At 45.6% G+C, this 17,264-nt stretch overlaps 1 protein-coding gene across 4 annotated transcripts in view; it reads right to left on the reverse strand.

The window, feature by feature from the left end:
- Window positions 1-1,536: 1,536 nt before the first annotated feature.
- The window catches only part of PLSCR3 (phospholipid scramblase 3), a 17,789-nt gene continuing 2,061 nt past the window's right edge, over window positions 1,537-17,264 (reverse strand). Inside the window, exons 1-8 of one of the 4 annotated variants that reach the window (XM_042472348.1) lie at window positions 14,615-16,119; window positions 12,080-12,177; window positions 7,909-8,174; window positions 6,450-6,492; window positions 6,019-6,239; window positions 5,004-5,165; window positions 4,611-4,772; window positions 1,537-4,130 (exon numbers count right to left, since the gene is read on the reverse strand). In XM_042472348.1, the coding sequence (XP_042328282.1) occupies window positions 4,068-4,130; window positions 4,611-4,772; window positions 5,004-5,165; window positions 6,019-6,239; window positions 6,450-6,492; window positions 7,909-8,174; window positions 12,080-12,092 (930 nt within the window). In that variant the 5' untranslated portion in view covers window positions 12,093-12,177; window positions 14,615-16,119 and the 3' untranslated portion in view covers window positions 1,537-4,067. Of the gene's footprint in view, window positions 4,131-4,610; window positions 4,773-5,003; window positions 5,166-6,018; window positions 6,240-6,449; window positions 6,493-7,908; window positions 8,175-12,079; window positions 12,178-14,158; window positions 16,120-17,264 lie in introns of those variants that run through there. The other 3 variants (XM_042472347.1, XM_042472346.1, XM_042472345.1) reach the window with 3 other exon arrangements.

The raw sequence follows: 17,264 nt of genomic DNA on the forward strand, positions 1-17,264 counted from the left end.
CGTAGGCACTGTCCAGTGAAGAAGGGAGTCAAGCGGGCCAATGCTGACCACTGGCCAATAACCTCGGTCCATGGGAGCGAGTGGTCCTTTCCCATTTGGCTTTGGGGTTCGGTTCCTTCGTATGTGACCATCTCCATTCTCACTGATGATCTCCCACCTTGTTTGAATCGGCTGGCAATTCTTCAGCCAAGACAGACTTTAACACCCCTAACAGGAGTATAGGAATTTCACTGTTGCTGAACTGCATCTCCTAGCATTCCTTACCACAGCCAGTACTGGTTGGGGCTGCTGGGAGTTTCAGTCTAGCACAGCCTAGAGGCAGCTGCAGGTCTCAGACCCACCACTAGCAATCCCACTCATCTCTCGCTTTTCCTCCACTACCTCCTCGTCCTAATTTTCTGCCAGTTTGGGGAAAGGAATCTCCAAACTTGGCCCTGTCCCTTTTCTCTTGTCGTTTCTGCTCTCCCTCAGCTCCTCCTAAGACATTAAATGTAAACATTTAAATAGATAAGATAGATATATACAGTATATATTTATAAAATACACAGAACGTAAGTAGTAAATATTACATAAGCATTTGGTTTCCCTGGTGTACTGCGGGGCGGGATGCAGCTCACTGGGCCGCAAACATCCCTTCCAAGACCCGACATTACAGGGATGCAACTTCCCCCAAAGGATACAGAAGAGGTAGGGAGATGTTCCCCCAAGTTCAGTGGTTAAGGCAAATGTGGCTTTGATAACCAGTGTAGACAGCTAAGGAGTAGTGTGACATCTTGATTCAAGGCAGAAGGTCTTTGGGGAAGCCCACAGGATACAAACAGAAAGGAAATGTTTCCACATTCTTCTTCTTTTTGGACCACATATCCCAGAATCCTCCAGCCATTCTGGAATGTGTAGTCCAAAAACGGTGCCACTTTTCTAAGCTTTGGTTCTGTTGAGTGAGAAACCCTTGGTGAGTTTGGCATTAGGGGAACTGGGCAGGATTTCTTCCGACATGCCTAGCGGTTACACACATGAGAACCACAACCGCGTCACTCCATATCCCAATTTCCCTGCACACACACTCACTAACTCACTCACATGTGCAGGCAAGACACAGACACTCAGAGATCCATGCTGAGTATCTCTGAAACAAGGTGTGTGTTTCTGTCTTACTGCCTTGTTTCAGTGCAAGTACGCTCTCTACAAACTGCCTGTCACTCACCCTCGTGACGCCTGAGTTTTTGACTTTTCAACCTTGTCCTTCCGAAAGTGGACATAATGCTTGGCAGCCATGTGCCACCCTCCTGTTCTGTCCCCAACTCTACTTATTCCTTTTGCTCTGATCTTTCAGTGCCCTGTGTGTAAACCAAATTCAATCCAATACGCAAAGGGATTCTATAGCACCTTTGAGACAAACTATGCAGAAGAAGAGTTCAGAGACATAGGTCCAAAACATACTGGAGAAATAATCTAGTTTGAGACCGCTTTAACTGTCCTGGCTCAAACTGTAATTTTGTGAAACATTTAGGCTTCTCTGTCAAGAGAGCTCTGGTGGCACAATAAACAATTCCCAGGATTCCCTAGCACTGAGCCAGGGCAGTTAAAGCGGTCTCAAGCTGGGTTATTTCTGCAGTGTGTTTTGGACTATAGCCATGTTAGTCTCAGAACAAGTCTACGAAATCTTCTGCTACACCTTCTGCATAGTCACAAAGGCGCTACAAAATCCCTTTGCATATTGGCATCCCAGACCATCATAGCAATGCCTCTGAATTCTCATTCAATCCAGTTTGCTTTGGCTGAAAGTATTCCAAACAAGGAACGGCCATGCCTCCCATTCTGTGATACCCGATGGCTGGGGAGCATTCAACAGCTTCTCTCTTTGCTTGTTTGCATAGTTTCCAGAATTACAACAAAGTTCCCATGCTGATAGACAGTCATTGTCTCACCAGAGACACACATACACATTGCACAGAAAAGACTGGCACACAGCCATGGTTGCATCCACACACAAACACACATCCCTCTTCGCACCAACTGCTCTTCTGACCATTTAGCATCCATGTGCTTTTAGAGGGTGGGTGGGGAAAGTGTGGTCTGTGGGTCTCATGCAGCTTCAATGCCATTTTGGAGGCCTTCCTGGGCCTCTCAACACCCCCAAATTTTCTTTCACAAATAGCCCCCAAACTGCCGCCAATGATCACAACGGCGCCAATTCTACCATTTTGGTGCCCCCTCTGTGCCATTTGAAGCTCAGGGGAAACCTTTTTAAAAAACAACCCAAAATACAGGGAGCTGGCTCTTTTCAAAACATCCTGTTCCTCTTTTCAAAATGTCCTCTTCTGAACCCAAAACAGCCTCGGGAAGGCAAGGTCCCTTCCCTAAAACAAAGCTAAACTGCCGCTCATGTCTCCCGGGGGGCACTGAGATCATCGGGGGTGAGTCCCATATTTATTTTTTGGTAAAATTATTTTGGGGTAGAAGCTCAGGAGGCAAGCGCAGGCCCTCCCAGGTCCGCTGGGAAGGCAATCCTACACACCAGCCCTTGACAGCTTCCAACCCTTATAAGGCGCATGATTGCATATGGCCTTTACAGCAATTGTGGAAGATGGGCTGGGGGGACACATTAGCCCCCCAGGAGACCCTACAGGCCCACCCCTGATTTAAAAGAAAGTAAGAAACATTTTTGGTCTCAAGATGCCCTCAAGGATGTATAGGGGCATTTTTGCCATGTTTTCGGGCACCATGGGCCAGGAGAAGCCTTTCTTGGCAACTGTAAGTGGCCAGAAATCATGACCTGTTCATTTTCTGTTTTGTTTTGTTTTTGTTTTTTTGAAAAAGGCTTCTCCTGGTCCTAAATAGCCAGGGGAGAGGAGTGTGGTGGATATAGCCCCCCATATCCTATATATAAGTATAAATCCCTTAATGCCACAAAGATGGCAATGCAGTGCCCTATGTGGCCCACAAGCTGCAGTTCCACCCTTCTCTGCCCTACAGGATGCTCAAAAATTGGTCCAAAACCACTCTCTATCGACCCACATCTGCCCCTGCCCCAGGTGCACCGACTACGGCTGGACACAGATTTCACACACCATTTTGGGATCCAGACCTTGTAAACATTCTTTGTTTGCATGACTAAAATCCCCAGAATCTTCTGCTTAACCCCCCCCCCCCAACTCCTCCAGTACCTGAGAGTGGAGGGTTCTGGGAACTGCATTTCAACAAAGACATCTTCCCCCATTCTGGCTTGTGCAAGTGGAGGCAGACTGCCTCACCATCTGAGGCAACTCCAGCTTGTGAAAATGCTACAGAGTCAGGGAGAACTCTGCTGAAGAGGGCGACTTCTGGCATGGAGGGGGCATCCCTAAAAAATCAAGCAGATCCAGTCCCTTCCATTCACGGAAGGCAGGGCTTGGATGAAATCCACAATCCTCACAGATGCTCCTGAGCACTTCTCCCCATAGACAAAATTCTCAACTCGGAACTTGCTGAGGAGTGACTTTGTGCCAAGAGAGCAGCTTCTACCAACTTTCTGCATGGAAAATTTTCCCCAGTTTGCCTCCCCTGGCCACCTGAAGCCACAGAAGTTGTGGATCAGTTGTAGTCACCAGGAAAGATTAAAATGGAAGGGGATGAAAAACGATTAGTATTACTGTCAGAAGCTGCAAGTGTGGAGATACTCTCAGGTCTGAAGGATAGTATCTGCGCCAAGAAAGCATCCCATGTATAACTAGGGGGTCAAGTAGTGGCAGCAAGGAATCCTTTGGTACCCAGGACAGAAAACACATCTTGCCTTCCAAATCCTCACACCTTGTTTCTTCACACAGCTATGGAGATACTACTGGGCCGGTAACTCCAGAAACAGCACCTGATACATTGGGCCCAAACACTGCCAGCCCTGGCTTTACAAAAAGGAAAGGAGAATTGCAAATTTATAAACAAACTGTTGGACATTATCTTCCACACTTATCTAGTGTCTCTCTCTCACACACACATTCACACACATCCATCACTGTTCGCACAATCCCCTCGCCAGAACTGGGAAAGGGTCCCTCAGAGATGGGAGGAAACAAGGGTCTGGGACGGCTCTAGCTTGTGATCACTGAACTCCTCTGTCCGACTTCTCCCGTCTTTTCAAAAAACATGAAATCCTGTAGGAGAAAGAGAGAAAACTATTAATTCAATCCTCCTCAACCTGAGAGATATTAATGAATAGACCTGAACTGACTTTTGCACAATTGAAATAGTCGGGAATCATGTTTTCTGCCGCTCCAGAGACAAAAACCTGAACCAATGGATTCAAATTACAAACAAAGAGACTCCAGCTAAATATCAGGAAGGATGTCTTGACAGGAAGAACTGTTCAACAGTGGAATATAGGTTGCCTTGGAGGATGGTGTACTCTCTGGCTGCATCCACACTGGAGAAATAACCCAGTTTGGTACCACTTTAACTCTTTCTGGCTCAAAGCTATGGAATTCTGGGAGTTGGAGTTTGTTGTAGAGTCCAGGTCAGTTAAAGTGGTGCCAAACCAGGTTATTTCTCCAATGTGGATACAGCCCTTGTGTTGCAAATGTAGCACTGCCACTGGCCTGGGAAGGCTTGGGTGGCATTGCGCAGGGCAGACTCACAATGAGGAAGCATGCGCCCAGAAGAACCGCCTTCATCTTGACGTCGAGGTCCATGGGGAACTGGATGCCAAAGTTGTCTGTGTCGGTGAAGATCTCCCGGAGGAGGCCGCTCCACTGCTTGCTGATGCGTCCGACGCCTCGAGATTCGTCACGGGTTTTCACCTGGGGAGGTGGGTGCAGAGAATGGGGATGTTCTCTGTTACTGTTCTGTGGCACAGGAAGTGACCTCAGAGGCTAAACCCCCCAAAGAGAGGATGTCACCACCCCAATGGGTCATTCTCTCTGAGTCCCCAACCAAGGGAAACTGAGGGCAAGGGGAGATGTAGGCACACAAACACAGACCATCTCCTCCTGCTACTGCCTATGTGGCCCCCACTCCGCAGCCATAAGCACCTCAAAATTGACGTCTCCCCCACAACTGAAGATGAAGCAGGGACCCACAACCCGCAGGACGGTCTCCTTCTCGACGTTCTGGATGGAGAATTTGGGTGTGAAAGGGTGCCAGGTTTGTACCACATATCCAATGGTGATGCCAGGTGGGCACTGAACTTCCAGCTGTAGGAGGAAAAAAAGGGTGAAAATGGCACATGGCAACCAAATCTTGAGCCAGGATATCAACAAGGGACAAGAGAATGCTTGTGTTTAACTCACAACTGGGGGAAAAAATCCTAGTATTTTGGGTTTAAACCAGGTTTGTTTGTTTTTTAAACAGTTTTGGGTTTCTTGTACGGGGCAAAATCAGAAAATAAAGAAGCAAAAGGCAGTTCAGATGTTATGGCCACAAATTTAATAATAATTGATCTTTTAAAAGTGCTCTTTTAAAGCAAGTTGTTTTGGGTTGAAGTTTGCACTGTAAAATAAAAAGGATTAAAAAGAAGCAACTGACTCCAGATACTGGTCTAAGAATTAGCAACTGCCAATAAACTGCTAAAGTTAAAAAGATTAAATTCAAATAGTCATCGTTGTTCCAATAGGAGGGTTGAAGAATTGTTTCAGTAAGAAGGCTGGTAAGAGGGTAATAATAGCTAGACTTTAAAATAGAGATAGATAGATAGATAGATAGATAGATAGATAGATAGATAGATAGATGATAGATAGGCGAAAATGGAAATTTGCCAATATTCAAGCCCTATTGGCTTGAATAGCAACACGCCTCTGTGGGCCCTGCTGGTGCGCACCCCATTTTAAGTCCCCGTTTGCCCCTCACAAGTAAGCGAGAGATGCGGATTTAAAGTCTGCCTAAATGGAGGGACAACAGTATTTGTGTGTGTGAATAATCAATTAAAAAACCCAATATTTTAAAGTCATTTAGTTGGTTTAATCCAGCCAACCCTGATTTACAGTCCAAAAACCCCTAAATCCCAGCCAGCAGTTTGAGGAAAAGGAGAAGACCAGGGTGGCTTCTCACCTCCTGCAAGCAACATGGGAACCAGCAACTGACGCATTTCAAGGGCCGGACCATGCGCAAGACTTCGCGTCCCATTGGGTCATCCAGCCGCATAGAGAAGCGGCGCAGGGAGCCGCAGCAGTTGCGGGTGCAGCAGTCGTTCTGCTCCTCGGCGTGGAAGACATGCTGGCCCAGGCTGTTGCGCACCTCGTACTTGTTGTTGCCCTCGAAGCCAATGAAACCTAGACAGGAGGGGAACAAAGAAAGAAAAAACGGCTGCTGCTGTTGTTTTTTTTGAGGTGGGGGGTAGTCTCAATATTTGCCCCTGTGAAGTGGTAAAGGGTTAGTTTGTCTGCAAGCCCTGTTTTAAACTAAAAAAACCTATTGGAAGCAGAGAAAATGTTCATGGGCCTTGAGCTGCGCATGACGGCCATTTTCTCACCCATTCTCACCTTCTATTAGCTCCATTTTCTGGTGTATCAACATTTGGTCGATCTGAGGAGAGAAACAAACATGAAAGTCAGAGAGAAACTATAGCCAGGAGTGACAACAAAAACACACATTCAATCCAGAGGTGCATTCACTGGTGCAAGATCTAGGCTTGCATGCATGGATAGGAAAGTCTTTAAAAAGTGTCACTATTTCAACCATCCATGTGGAAAATTTAGATTTTGGAGTATTTCAACATTCTGGATAAGGGAGACTCAGCCTATAGGACCCCATTCTGGTCCCAAGCATTTCGAAGAAGGAAGACTGAAATCGTAAATTCTAAAATCTGTTTGAAACCAAAGGATAATGTTACACCAGATCTCCTTTCTGATAAGGAAAAAAGCATACTATCCAACATCACACTTATAAAACCAGGAGCGCATGAAACTAAGCAACATCTGAGTGTAGTCATGATGGCAAATATTATTAATACATAAGCCAGAACAGGCTGCAGCAGTTTGTTTTTGCTTTAGCCGAAGCCCATTTCCTTCTTTCCTATTCCCCTGGTGAATCAGTGGACTGCAAACCCTTCTGAAATTGGTTTGGAGCAAAGGAAGTAAGCTGAGGACAAAGGGAGGAAGTGCAAGGAGGAAAGAGAAACCAGGACATTTTAAAAGCAAGGGACAAACAGGGATGGCAGAGGATTAATAGGCAACCTGCCTCCCAAATTGGGACAGTTGGAAGCTAAGCAGAAATGGCCTCTCGTGGGCATAAAAGTATCCCAGAGGGCACCCCAAATATTGCAAGATTGTACTTATGCTCTTTTGGGAACAATACAGGACATCCGGATGCATAATTTCTTGTTGTTATTGGCACTCACGTTGTTTCCAACTTATGCCGACCCCTGAGGTGAACCTGTCACAGGGTATTCTTGGCAAGTTTCTTCAGAGAGTATTTGCCATTGCCATCCTCTGAGGCTGAGAGAGTGTGACTTGCCCAAGGTCACCCAGTGGGTTTACATGGCCAAGCTGGAATTTGAACCCAGGTCTCCAGAGTCCTAGTCAAATACTCAAACCACTAGATCATGCTGGCTCTGATAATCAGGGTGCTGCACTCTATATCCCAACCTTGGATCATTGTAAATTGCTTTTGAGTCCCAATCTGGGAAAAAGGTAGGACAGAAATGATGATGATGATGATATTCTGGACTGGACCTCCCATAATCTTCCAGCTAGCATCCACAAGGAAGGATCAAGACATGCCGGCATCCACCCGACAGAGCAGGCAAAGCACAAGTTGGACGAGAGTCCTAGTCCAATGCTCACACCATTACACCACGCTGGCCCCCAAAATATGGCAAAATTATGCTTAGGGTCTTTAGGGAACAATGGAGGGCAACTGGGGGCATAGACAGGGCCATAAAAATAGACTACATAAGGCCCGTTGGCCACAACATCTCCATCCAAACGTACGATTCCTTACCTGTGCAAGGTACTCCAAACCAGGAGGGATGTTTGTGGCCACTGGCAGGTAGGGGGTGATGGCGGTGTGTGGGTCTGGCACTGGGTGCGGGTGGTGAGGAGGCGCGGGGGCATGTTCCCGATAGCCCCGGGGAGGAGGCTGGGGCGGTATTATCTGCCCTGTTCCAGGGGGACTGGTGGGGGGATAGACGTTGAACCCGGGGCTGGGTGCGGAAGGCACTACATGGGGTTGAGGTGCTGGGTACGGTGGAGAAGCAGCTGGGTAACCTGTTTCGGGGAGAGAAAGAAAAGGATGTTAAAGAAATGATCTGCACCCCACATGCTAAAAATTATTACAGGTTGAATCTGGAATTCTAACATCCGAAATATTACAAAAACCAAAACTATTTTCATAGCAAGCTGAGAGAATAGGGTCCAAAAAACAAAACTTTTTTCACGGGTGGCTGAGAGAGTGAGACCTTTGTTTATGGCGCAATGTATGCAAACTTTGTTTCCTGCACAAAATTATTAAAAATATTGCATAAAATCACCTTGAGACTCTGGGTATAAAGTGTATAATACACATAATACATAATGTACAGTATAATAGTACTTAACTCACACAAATTTTAGTCTCATTGTTAAATTGTTTGCAGTAGGCAAGTTTAAGTGTCTCCTGATGCAGCAGGGGTGATTCTGCGTACAAAAGGATGCATTTTCAGCTTCTTTCATTGCATCCAAGGTGTGCAAAAAGGTGGCTGGGATTGGAACTGCTAATGTATTTTAGACATTTTAGCCTTCTTTTGTTATTGTGTTGTGGTAATTTAATATTATTTTAATGTATTATTTTCATAACTTTTTAATTGGATTGTTTTTAATGTTTTAAGCCACCCTGAGTCCCAGTCCTGGGAGAAGGGCGGGATATAAATATAAATATAATAAACAAACAAATAAACAAACAAATAAATAAATGACTGATTTTGCATTTAGACTTGGGTCCTGTCTCCGAGGCATGTCATCATGTGTTTCCAAAATCTAGAGAGGAAACCTCCTAAATATATCATGAAGGAGAGACCTATCCAAGGACTTCAACCGAAAGACAATGCGATGGAAGGGAGGATAATCCCAAGTCTTACTCATAAGTCTAAGGTAAAAAACACAATGCCTATCTTTTAAGCAAGAAGTGTCAAGACTGGCTTTGGAGCAACTCCCTCAAGCAAAGAGAAAACCTCTCCCGCTTAGTACAAGGCTCCGGCCACAACTACTGAGTCCTAGAGGAAAGTGGCTATCTGTGCATGCTCAGGAACACTCTGTTTCAATGCAGGGCTAAACCTGGCTGGGGAGAATGGGGAAGGTGGAAAGCAAAACTATGGCCAGATTCCACTCTCCAAAAAAGCATCTCCAGAAGGTGAATCTGGTGAGAAGCTCATATGCATTTCGGGTAGACCAAGCCACAGAGAGGAGGCGCTGGGCACGGGGGCATGACTAAGTGCCTCTTTTGTGCCCTAAACAAGCCCAGCTACATTCCAGGCCGTGCCCAGGCATATGAAGACCTGCCCTGCCCCGGGGCCTGGAAAGGTTGGGGTGGAGGGGGCAAAGACGCTTTGTTGGGAATCAGCAAAATTAGGGAGGAAAATTAGTTTGGGTGGCGGCAGTGCCAAGAGTGGTGCCAAGATGGAAGTCTGGAAGGGACCAAATGCAAAGCAAGCTTGGGAAAATTTGCTTTTTTGGATACCAACTCCCAGTATTCCAGTACGCCCAGGATACTAGGAGTTAGCATCCCAAAACTGTGTGGTTTGTTTTCTCCTCCCATGCTTCTCCCTCTTTTTGTGTTTTCTCACAGGCTTCAGTTTCTTTGTCTCTTCTTCTGAGCTGTTTGCATTCCAAGAGAGACAGAAAATAACAGAGGTTCGGCCGGGCGGAGGCAAAGGGGCAGCAATTCCAAATTCTTTCGAGACAGCCAAGCAAACACTTGGAAAGATCAGTGGAGCGGATGAAAGGAGGAGGGTGAAATGTTGGCACACAAATACGCACCTGGCACAGTGGCAGCATTTCCAGGACTGAGAGAGTCTCCATCCGCACTGCAGAATCAGTGCAGTTTGACACTGCTTTAACTGCCATGGCTCCATTCTGTTTTTAAAAATGGGTTTTCAAAAGGAATCTTCCCCGAATTCTGCCAGATGGGCTGTAGGATCCTGTGGCAATGTTAGACTCCAAGTCCCATCAGCCTCCTTTCCAGCAGAACTAAAGGTTCTGGGAACGCTACTCTAAGGCTGCATCCGCACTGTAGAATTAATGTAGTTTGGCACTGCTTTCACTGCCACAGCTCAGTGCTATGGAATCCTGGGATCTGTAGCTGGGTGAGCTATTTAACTGGTCTGGAAACCTTGCCCTATGAGGAACGACTCAGGGAGCTGGGGATGTTTAGCCTGGAGAAGAGAAGGTTAAGAGGTGATATGATAGCCCTATTTAAATACTTGAAGGGATGTCATATTGAGGAGGGAGCAAACTTGTTTTCTGCTGCTCCAGAGACTAGGACCCGGAGCAATGGATGCAAGCTACAGGAAAAGAGATTCCACCTCAACATTAGGAGGAATTTCCTGACAGTAAGGGCTGTTCGACAGTGGAACACACTTCTTCCTCGGGGTGTAGTGGAGTCTCCCTCCTTGGAGGTCTTCAAACAGAGGCTGGATGGCCATCTGTCGACAATGCTTTGATCTGGATTTCCTGCATGGCAGGGGGTTGGACTGGATGGCCCTTGCGGTCTCTTCCAACTCTATGATTCTATGATTCTATGGTGACCCAACAAACTACAAATCCCAGGATTCCATGGCACCATGGCAATTAAAAGTGTCAAACACTGTTATTTCTTCAATGTGGGAGCAACCTCAGTTCTGCTTTGCAGCCTGAGAGGTCTGCTTACTTCTAAATCAATATTCAAAGAACTGAATTCCAAAGCACAGAGCCATGCCAGTGAAAGCAGTGTCAAACTGCATTATTTCTGCAGTGCAGATGCAGTCTAGGTTTCCCCCACAGTGGGATGTAAAGGACAAGGTGGCAAACACAACAGGGGGGAAAGCAAACCACCCATCCAGCACTCAAACCTTTGCACATAGGTGTCTCTCAAGGTAGCCTTACCATCAAATGCAACCACAGAGCTTTCAAATTCAGTATCAATGGCTGGCCAGGAGCAGAGTGACCAGATACCCTCCTTTTCCAGAACCTGTCCTACATTTCTGCCTTCTGTCCAAGAGAAATTACAAAATGCCTTCCATTCTGAGCAGAACTAAGAAGCCTGCATTTACATTTAATGGGAATGCTTGTAACTTTTACTTGGTAATGCCCTACGTTTTCCTCGGACATCCTGTGTTTTGTGGTGCTTCATCCTCCTTTGCAGTTAGGAAATCTGGTCACCCTGGCCAGGGGATTCTGGGAATTGTAGTCCAGAGAGAGAGAGAGAGAGAATCCATAGAATTATAGACCTGAAAGGGAATCCCAGGGGTCATTCATCCCAACCCATGCCAGGGCAGGAATCCACAGAAAACCACCCCTGATAAACAGGGAGACCAGATGTCTTAAAAGCAAAGGAGGACAAGGCACCGCAAAATGTAGGATGTTCAAGGAAAATGTAAGACACTCACAGAAATGTAAATCCATGCTCCTTAATCCGTCTCCAAATGGAGGATGCTTTGGAATTCCACTTGGACAGAAGGCCGGGACCTAGGACATGTCCTGGGAAAGGAGGACATCTGGTTACCCTGTTAATAACCATCCAATCTTTGTGCAAAACGCTGCAATGTAGGCAAGTCCACCACCCTCCAGAGGCAATCTGTTCCTCTACCAAATCATCAGGAAACTCCGTAATATTTTGTCAGATCATTTCCTGCTTAAATGGTTTTTAAAAACATCTGTGAAACACCCTGAACACTTTGTTTTCCTTTAAGGCAAAAGAAAAGGTGAAGAAAAACCAATCAATTGTGTAACATCTCAATAGGCGCCTTTAATCCGTATTCCAGGAGGAAGGCGGGCTATGGATCAATAAATCAATAATAGTTGAACTAGGGATCTTCATCTGTGCAAATACATGTGCAAATGTTTTTTGCAAGTCAATTCTCTTGCTTTCCTCCCCTGTTTTCTTCCTTAATTTGTAAATATAAACAATGCAAAACAGGATAAAGATAAGAAATGCAGACCTGGAGCTGCCATCTTCAGCAGCGGGGAGCCGGCCTCCTTCTCTGTCCCAGTCCCTGGGGTTTCCCCAATCGATCAATGTCTCTCCATCTGTGGATTACTAGGAGAGGTTAAGAAATAGAATGGCTTTATCAGCAATACAATGAGCTAGAAAATATGGGGATGTCTGGAATCAGCTGCAGGGTGGCACTGGGGAGATGCAAAAGCACAATGGACCCTTTCACAAGAAAAGGGAGTGGATCTCAGGAAAGTCTTTCCAACAGCAGGACACAAAGTGGGAACATGAATCCCTGTTTGAGGGCCCCAGTGATATGATAAGGGGTGTTAAAGAGGAGTAGCAGTCCAGTACTGTCCAAAGATACAGCTGTGCCAGTCTGGAAAATCAGAACGCAAAGGGCTCTTGTAGCATCTTAGAGGCTGTATCTGCACTGCAGAAATAATGTGGTTTGACATCACATTAACGGCTGTGGCTCAGTGCTATGAAATCCCGGGAACTGTAGTTTATTGTGGCACCAAAGCTCTCCGACAGAGAAGGTTAAATGTCTTACAAGACTACAGTTCGCAGGATTCCATAACACTGAGCGATGGCTGTTAAAGTGGTGTCAAACTGGATTATTTATGCAGTGTGGATACACCTTGAGACTAACTGAAAGAGAGGCTGGTGGGTTTCAATTCCATCCGACTAAGTTTGGTGCTTTCCATAGTAGTAGAATTCAAATATATAGCTATGCTAGTCTGGAAAAATCAGTATGCAAAGGGATCTTGTAGCACCTTTGAGACCAACTGAAACTACTGAAAGTCCAGTGTTGTGAAATTGTTTGTGAGTCTGCTACAACTTTTGTTTAATTTGCCTCCACACAAGGACACCCGTGTGCATTTACTGCATTGCATCCACATGCAAATGGATCCCTGCACTGTATACAGTGGGCCCTCTGTATCCATGGATTCCTTATCCACGGATTCAACCATCCACAGCTTTAAAATATTTGTAGAATATATAAATTCCCCAAAGCAAACCTTGATTTTGTCCTTTTACACCATTTTCCTATGCACTGAATGCAACAGGACTTGAACATCCATGGATTTTGGTCTCCAGGTGAGTCCTGGAACCAAACCCTTTTGGGTATCAAAGCGGTACATGCCACTGTACTTAGCATTTCTCATGCCTGTTTCTGATAAAAAGGATGACAACAACAACAACAACAACAATGGTTGGCCAGTATTGACGGCACAACCCAGCCAGAAGTTCTCCTACATATGTGTGTCTCGTGTGCCTTCATTTCCAAATTATGGCAACCCTAAGCTGATCCTCTCACAGTGTTTTCTTGGCAGGTTTCTTCAGAGAGGTTTTCCCATTGCCATCCTGAGGCTGAGAGAGTGTGACTTGCCCAAGGTTTCCATGGCTAAGCCACACTAAAATAGTCAGATGAGCTATATCTGCTGCCCATTTCGATATGGTTTATGCAGGAGAACATCTGGCTGGGTTGAGCTTTATTCCACAATCTGCCTTGCAATTATTAATAAGGAAACCCTCCAAGAATGAAAAACACTCTCCTTTCTGCATTTGCAAACAACGAGACACCTTTGACAGGCCAAATGTTGGCTCTCCTTCCCAACACCCCATTTCCTAGTAACTCCTCAACACAACACAGTTTGAACCCAATCCATGACCCCAAAAGGTCTACAGCAGGCTAAGAGACGGATACCCACAATGAAAATAAAATCAGAGGCCAATACTAAGAGGGACTCCATCTGGGACAAAAGCCCCAACTTCTAACAGTGGGCAGACAAGCCAAAATCCAACAGGTGAAGAAGCCTTGCTTCCCTGCAAGAGAGGATAAAAAGGAAGGCTGCGAATCATGCAGGGTTCCAGATGTTGCAACCCCGCCATGGCCTATGCTTGGCCAGCCTGATGGTGGGGTTTCAGCCACTTTGCAAGTGAATCTTTAGGGTTGCAATCACTGATGGATCCATGCAATGCTAGATTGCAGAGACGTCAAAACAGATGGACATAAATCTGATGCAAACCACCCCTGCCCCAAACATGAAAAATTAAGCACATCACAGTTATATATTCTTACTTGCTTTCTCTTTTTCTTTCACTTCCTCTGTCGTTTCTTCTCTCTCTCTCTCTTTCACCCACGCATCCAACAAAGCAAATGAGTTTATACAGCAGTCCAGACGTCCACGGCACACTGCCGTTACACAGAACCCGAATCTTACCCAATTCTGGACACACCGCAAGCTCTCCAATCCACCCAGGCTTCAAAACAGACACATATTTGGACAGATGCACATTTGTGCTCAAGTCACAAATGCACATGGAGCCTGAGAACACAAAGCTGTGAGATGCAGACCAATGGTGAAACCTGATCTGAGATGTCACCAACACTTCTAGGCCTTAACAAATATGGACACACAGACTGCATCGCAAACATGCATGGAGATGACTGCTCACAGACAAAATGCAACACACGCACACCAATAAATCCAGATCCTTGCAGGAAAGACCAGCTGATCTTCCCCAAAGTGCTTACTCTCAGGATTTGGTGTTTCAGAAATAGTCCTCCCTCCTTCCTTCTCCTCTTCTTCCCAGCAGAGGATCTCACGTGATCTCTATGAAACTGGATCCCTCCACCTCAAATCAAGAGAAGGCCACCCTTTGCCAAAACTAGTCCCCTTGGAAGCCAGGGCAGAGAAGGGAACAAAACGTAGCACAGCTCCAACAACAACCACAAAGTCTGCAAAACACAGGCCCCCAATCCTAGGCCCTCTTTGGCTTCAAAGGCTTCTCCTGCCCTGCTTTGTAATTACTCTGCCTTGAAAGGACTAGGCTTATTATGGACGACCTCATGCCATCCTTGCCAACTCAAGGAGGGAGTCCTGGTACCCACAGCTCCCTCTCCCCAACCATTAGGCATCACTCTCCCCCTTCCATCTCATGCACAAGCAAACCAGAGATTGCAGGAGGACTGCAAATCCCAGAATCCATACACCAACAGAGTATGAGAGGAGAAATTCTGGCCTGCGCTGGTTGGGATTTGGGATGTTTCAAAAAAGGGAGTTCTAGTCCCCCCTTTCCCATGCTCTGCATCTGACACCTGGCTTCCTAAACCCTCCAAAAAGCATGTGTTTTGAAAACAAAGTTTGCCTTTATCTTTCTTCGGTTAAAAACATAAATAAATCCTGGTTCTTACTAAAAACCACATGATAGCCACCCTCCAAAAACTAGGGTTTGGCAGCTGCCCTGATGTTGGCCGAAGAACAACGGAGGCGGGCAACACCCAGCCCTTTGGATCCCAAATTCCATGTTTGGGGTGGAGTGGCCCAGGGAAATCAAATGGCCTTTTTGTTTTCCAAGATGTGGTGAGAAAAATAAACCTTTTGGACTACAATTCCTAGAATCCCCCAACAGCATGAAAACCAGAGCTCAGAAAAGGCCCTTTGTGGGGGACTACCGCTCTCATCATTTCCATTTGGCTGCACACAACTCAACCAGAGGCTGCAGAAGTCTCTCTTTCCAACTCCAACTCCCAGAATCCCCCTGACCAGCCCACCTATTCATCAACATACAATACAACCAGAGTTTAGAAATGCTTCCTTCTCTGGACTACAAGTCCCATAGTCCCCAGGACAGCATGACCACGGCTACCTGAACTAAAACTAACAGTTCAAAAAAGTCCCCCTTGGGGACGAGAACTTCCATGATATCCTGGCCAGTACAATAAAACCATGGCCTAGACAAGTTCCTTCTTTGCACTACAAGTCCCATAGTCCCCCTGACAACATGGCCATAGTTTAGCTTACATAAATTAAAACTAGCAGTTCAAAATGGCCCCTTTAGGGACTACAAATCCCAAAATCTCCCAGCCAGCCTGGCAACTACACTACTAAAACCAGAGTTTAGAAACGTTTCTTTTTTGGATTACATTCCAGAATCCCCGGCAACTTGGCTGCCACACACACATCTACCTGGTTGCATATAATAATACCATAGCTTGGAAAAGCCCAACGCTGGATTATAAACTCTCAGAATGCCCCAGCTGGGGGGATCTGGGCATTGTAGTCCAAAATTCGCGTTCTTCCCATGGTGGAAATGGGGGAATTCCAAGCGTGGGATCCATCTGACATTTTCCTACCCTCCAAAAATGTATGTGTGTGCATAGAAGATATATATATATATATATATATATATATATAATTCTTTATTACGTGGGAAGGGACAGTCTGCTCTTTCTGTGGAAAGCTGGGGACGCTTTCCAAGAAAGCCAGACTCAGAGCAGGTTGGCAGGACTTGTGTTTTATTTCTCCTTTTATTTTTCCATTCTCTCATTTATTGTTTGCATGTAACAACGTTACCAAGTTTTGCAAAGAGCAACAACAAAAGAAACCAAAACACTGTATACATCCAATAAAAGGGATCCCCCCATCAATCTCAAAATCTCAGGATTTTGTGCCCATGCCTGTCCCCTCTGTGCAAAATTTGGGAATTGTAGTTCCGTTTCACCCACCCATAGCCTGGCGTCCCAGCCTAATCTCCCCAAATTTTTGCAAATCTTTGGCCCCCCAGCCTTGTTCCCCTTCCAATTGTGCCCCAATGGTGACTGTAAGCTCTCTGTGGCCAGAGACTTTGCCCTTTTCCTTTTGCCACCCCTTGTTCCTGGAATCACCTCCCTGGCTGCGTTTGCACTACAGAAGTAATCTGGTTTGATGCCACTTTAACTGCCAAGGCGCAGTGCTATAGACTTCTGGGCTTTGAAATTTTGTGCCATGTCTATCAGAGAGCTCAAGCGCCACAACAAACTACAAATCCCATGGCAGTCAAAGCGGTGTCAAATCAGTTTATTTCTGCGGTGCAGATGCAGCCCCTGCAAACTCGCTCCTTCTCTTTCCATTTCCAAATCCAAACTGAAAACTTTTCCCGCTTTCTAAAATTTTTGGAATTTCAAATTAATGCTCTATATATGGATTATCTGTTTCATTCTGCATTTTGTGTGTTTCTGCCTGTGTAGCTTTTTCTTGGTTTACACTGTAGTTTACTATTGCATTTTGTTGTATTTTAGTATCGTATTCTAGTACGTATTGTATTTTATGTTGAAGTAGTTATGTTTTATTCTGTTGCTATATAAATAAATAAATGATGATGATGATGATGATGATGATGATGATGATGATGATGATGATGAT

Source organism: Sceloporus undulatus, chromosome 6, assembly GCF_019175285.1.
Source record: "Sceloporus undulatus isolate JIND9_A2432 ecotype Alabama chromosome 6, SceUnd_v1.1, whole genome shotgun sequence".
NCBI classification, from domain to species: domain Eukaryota; kingdom Metazoa; phylum Chordata; class Lepidosauria; order Squamata; family Phrynosomatidae; genus Sceloporus; species Sceloporus undulatus.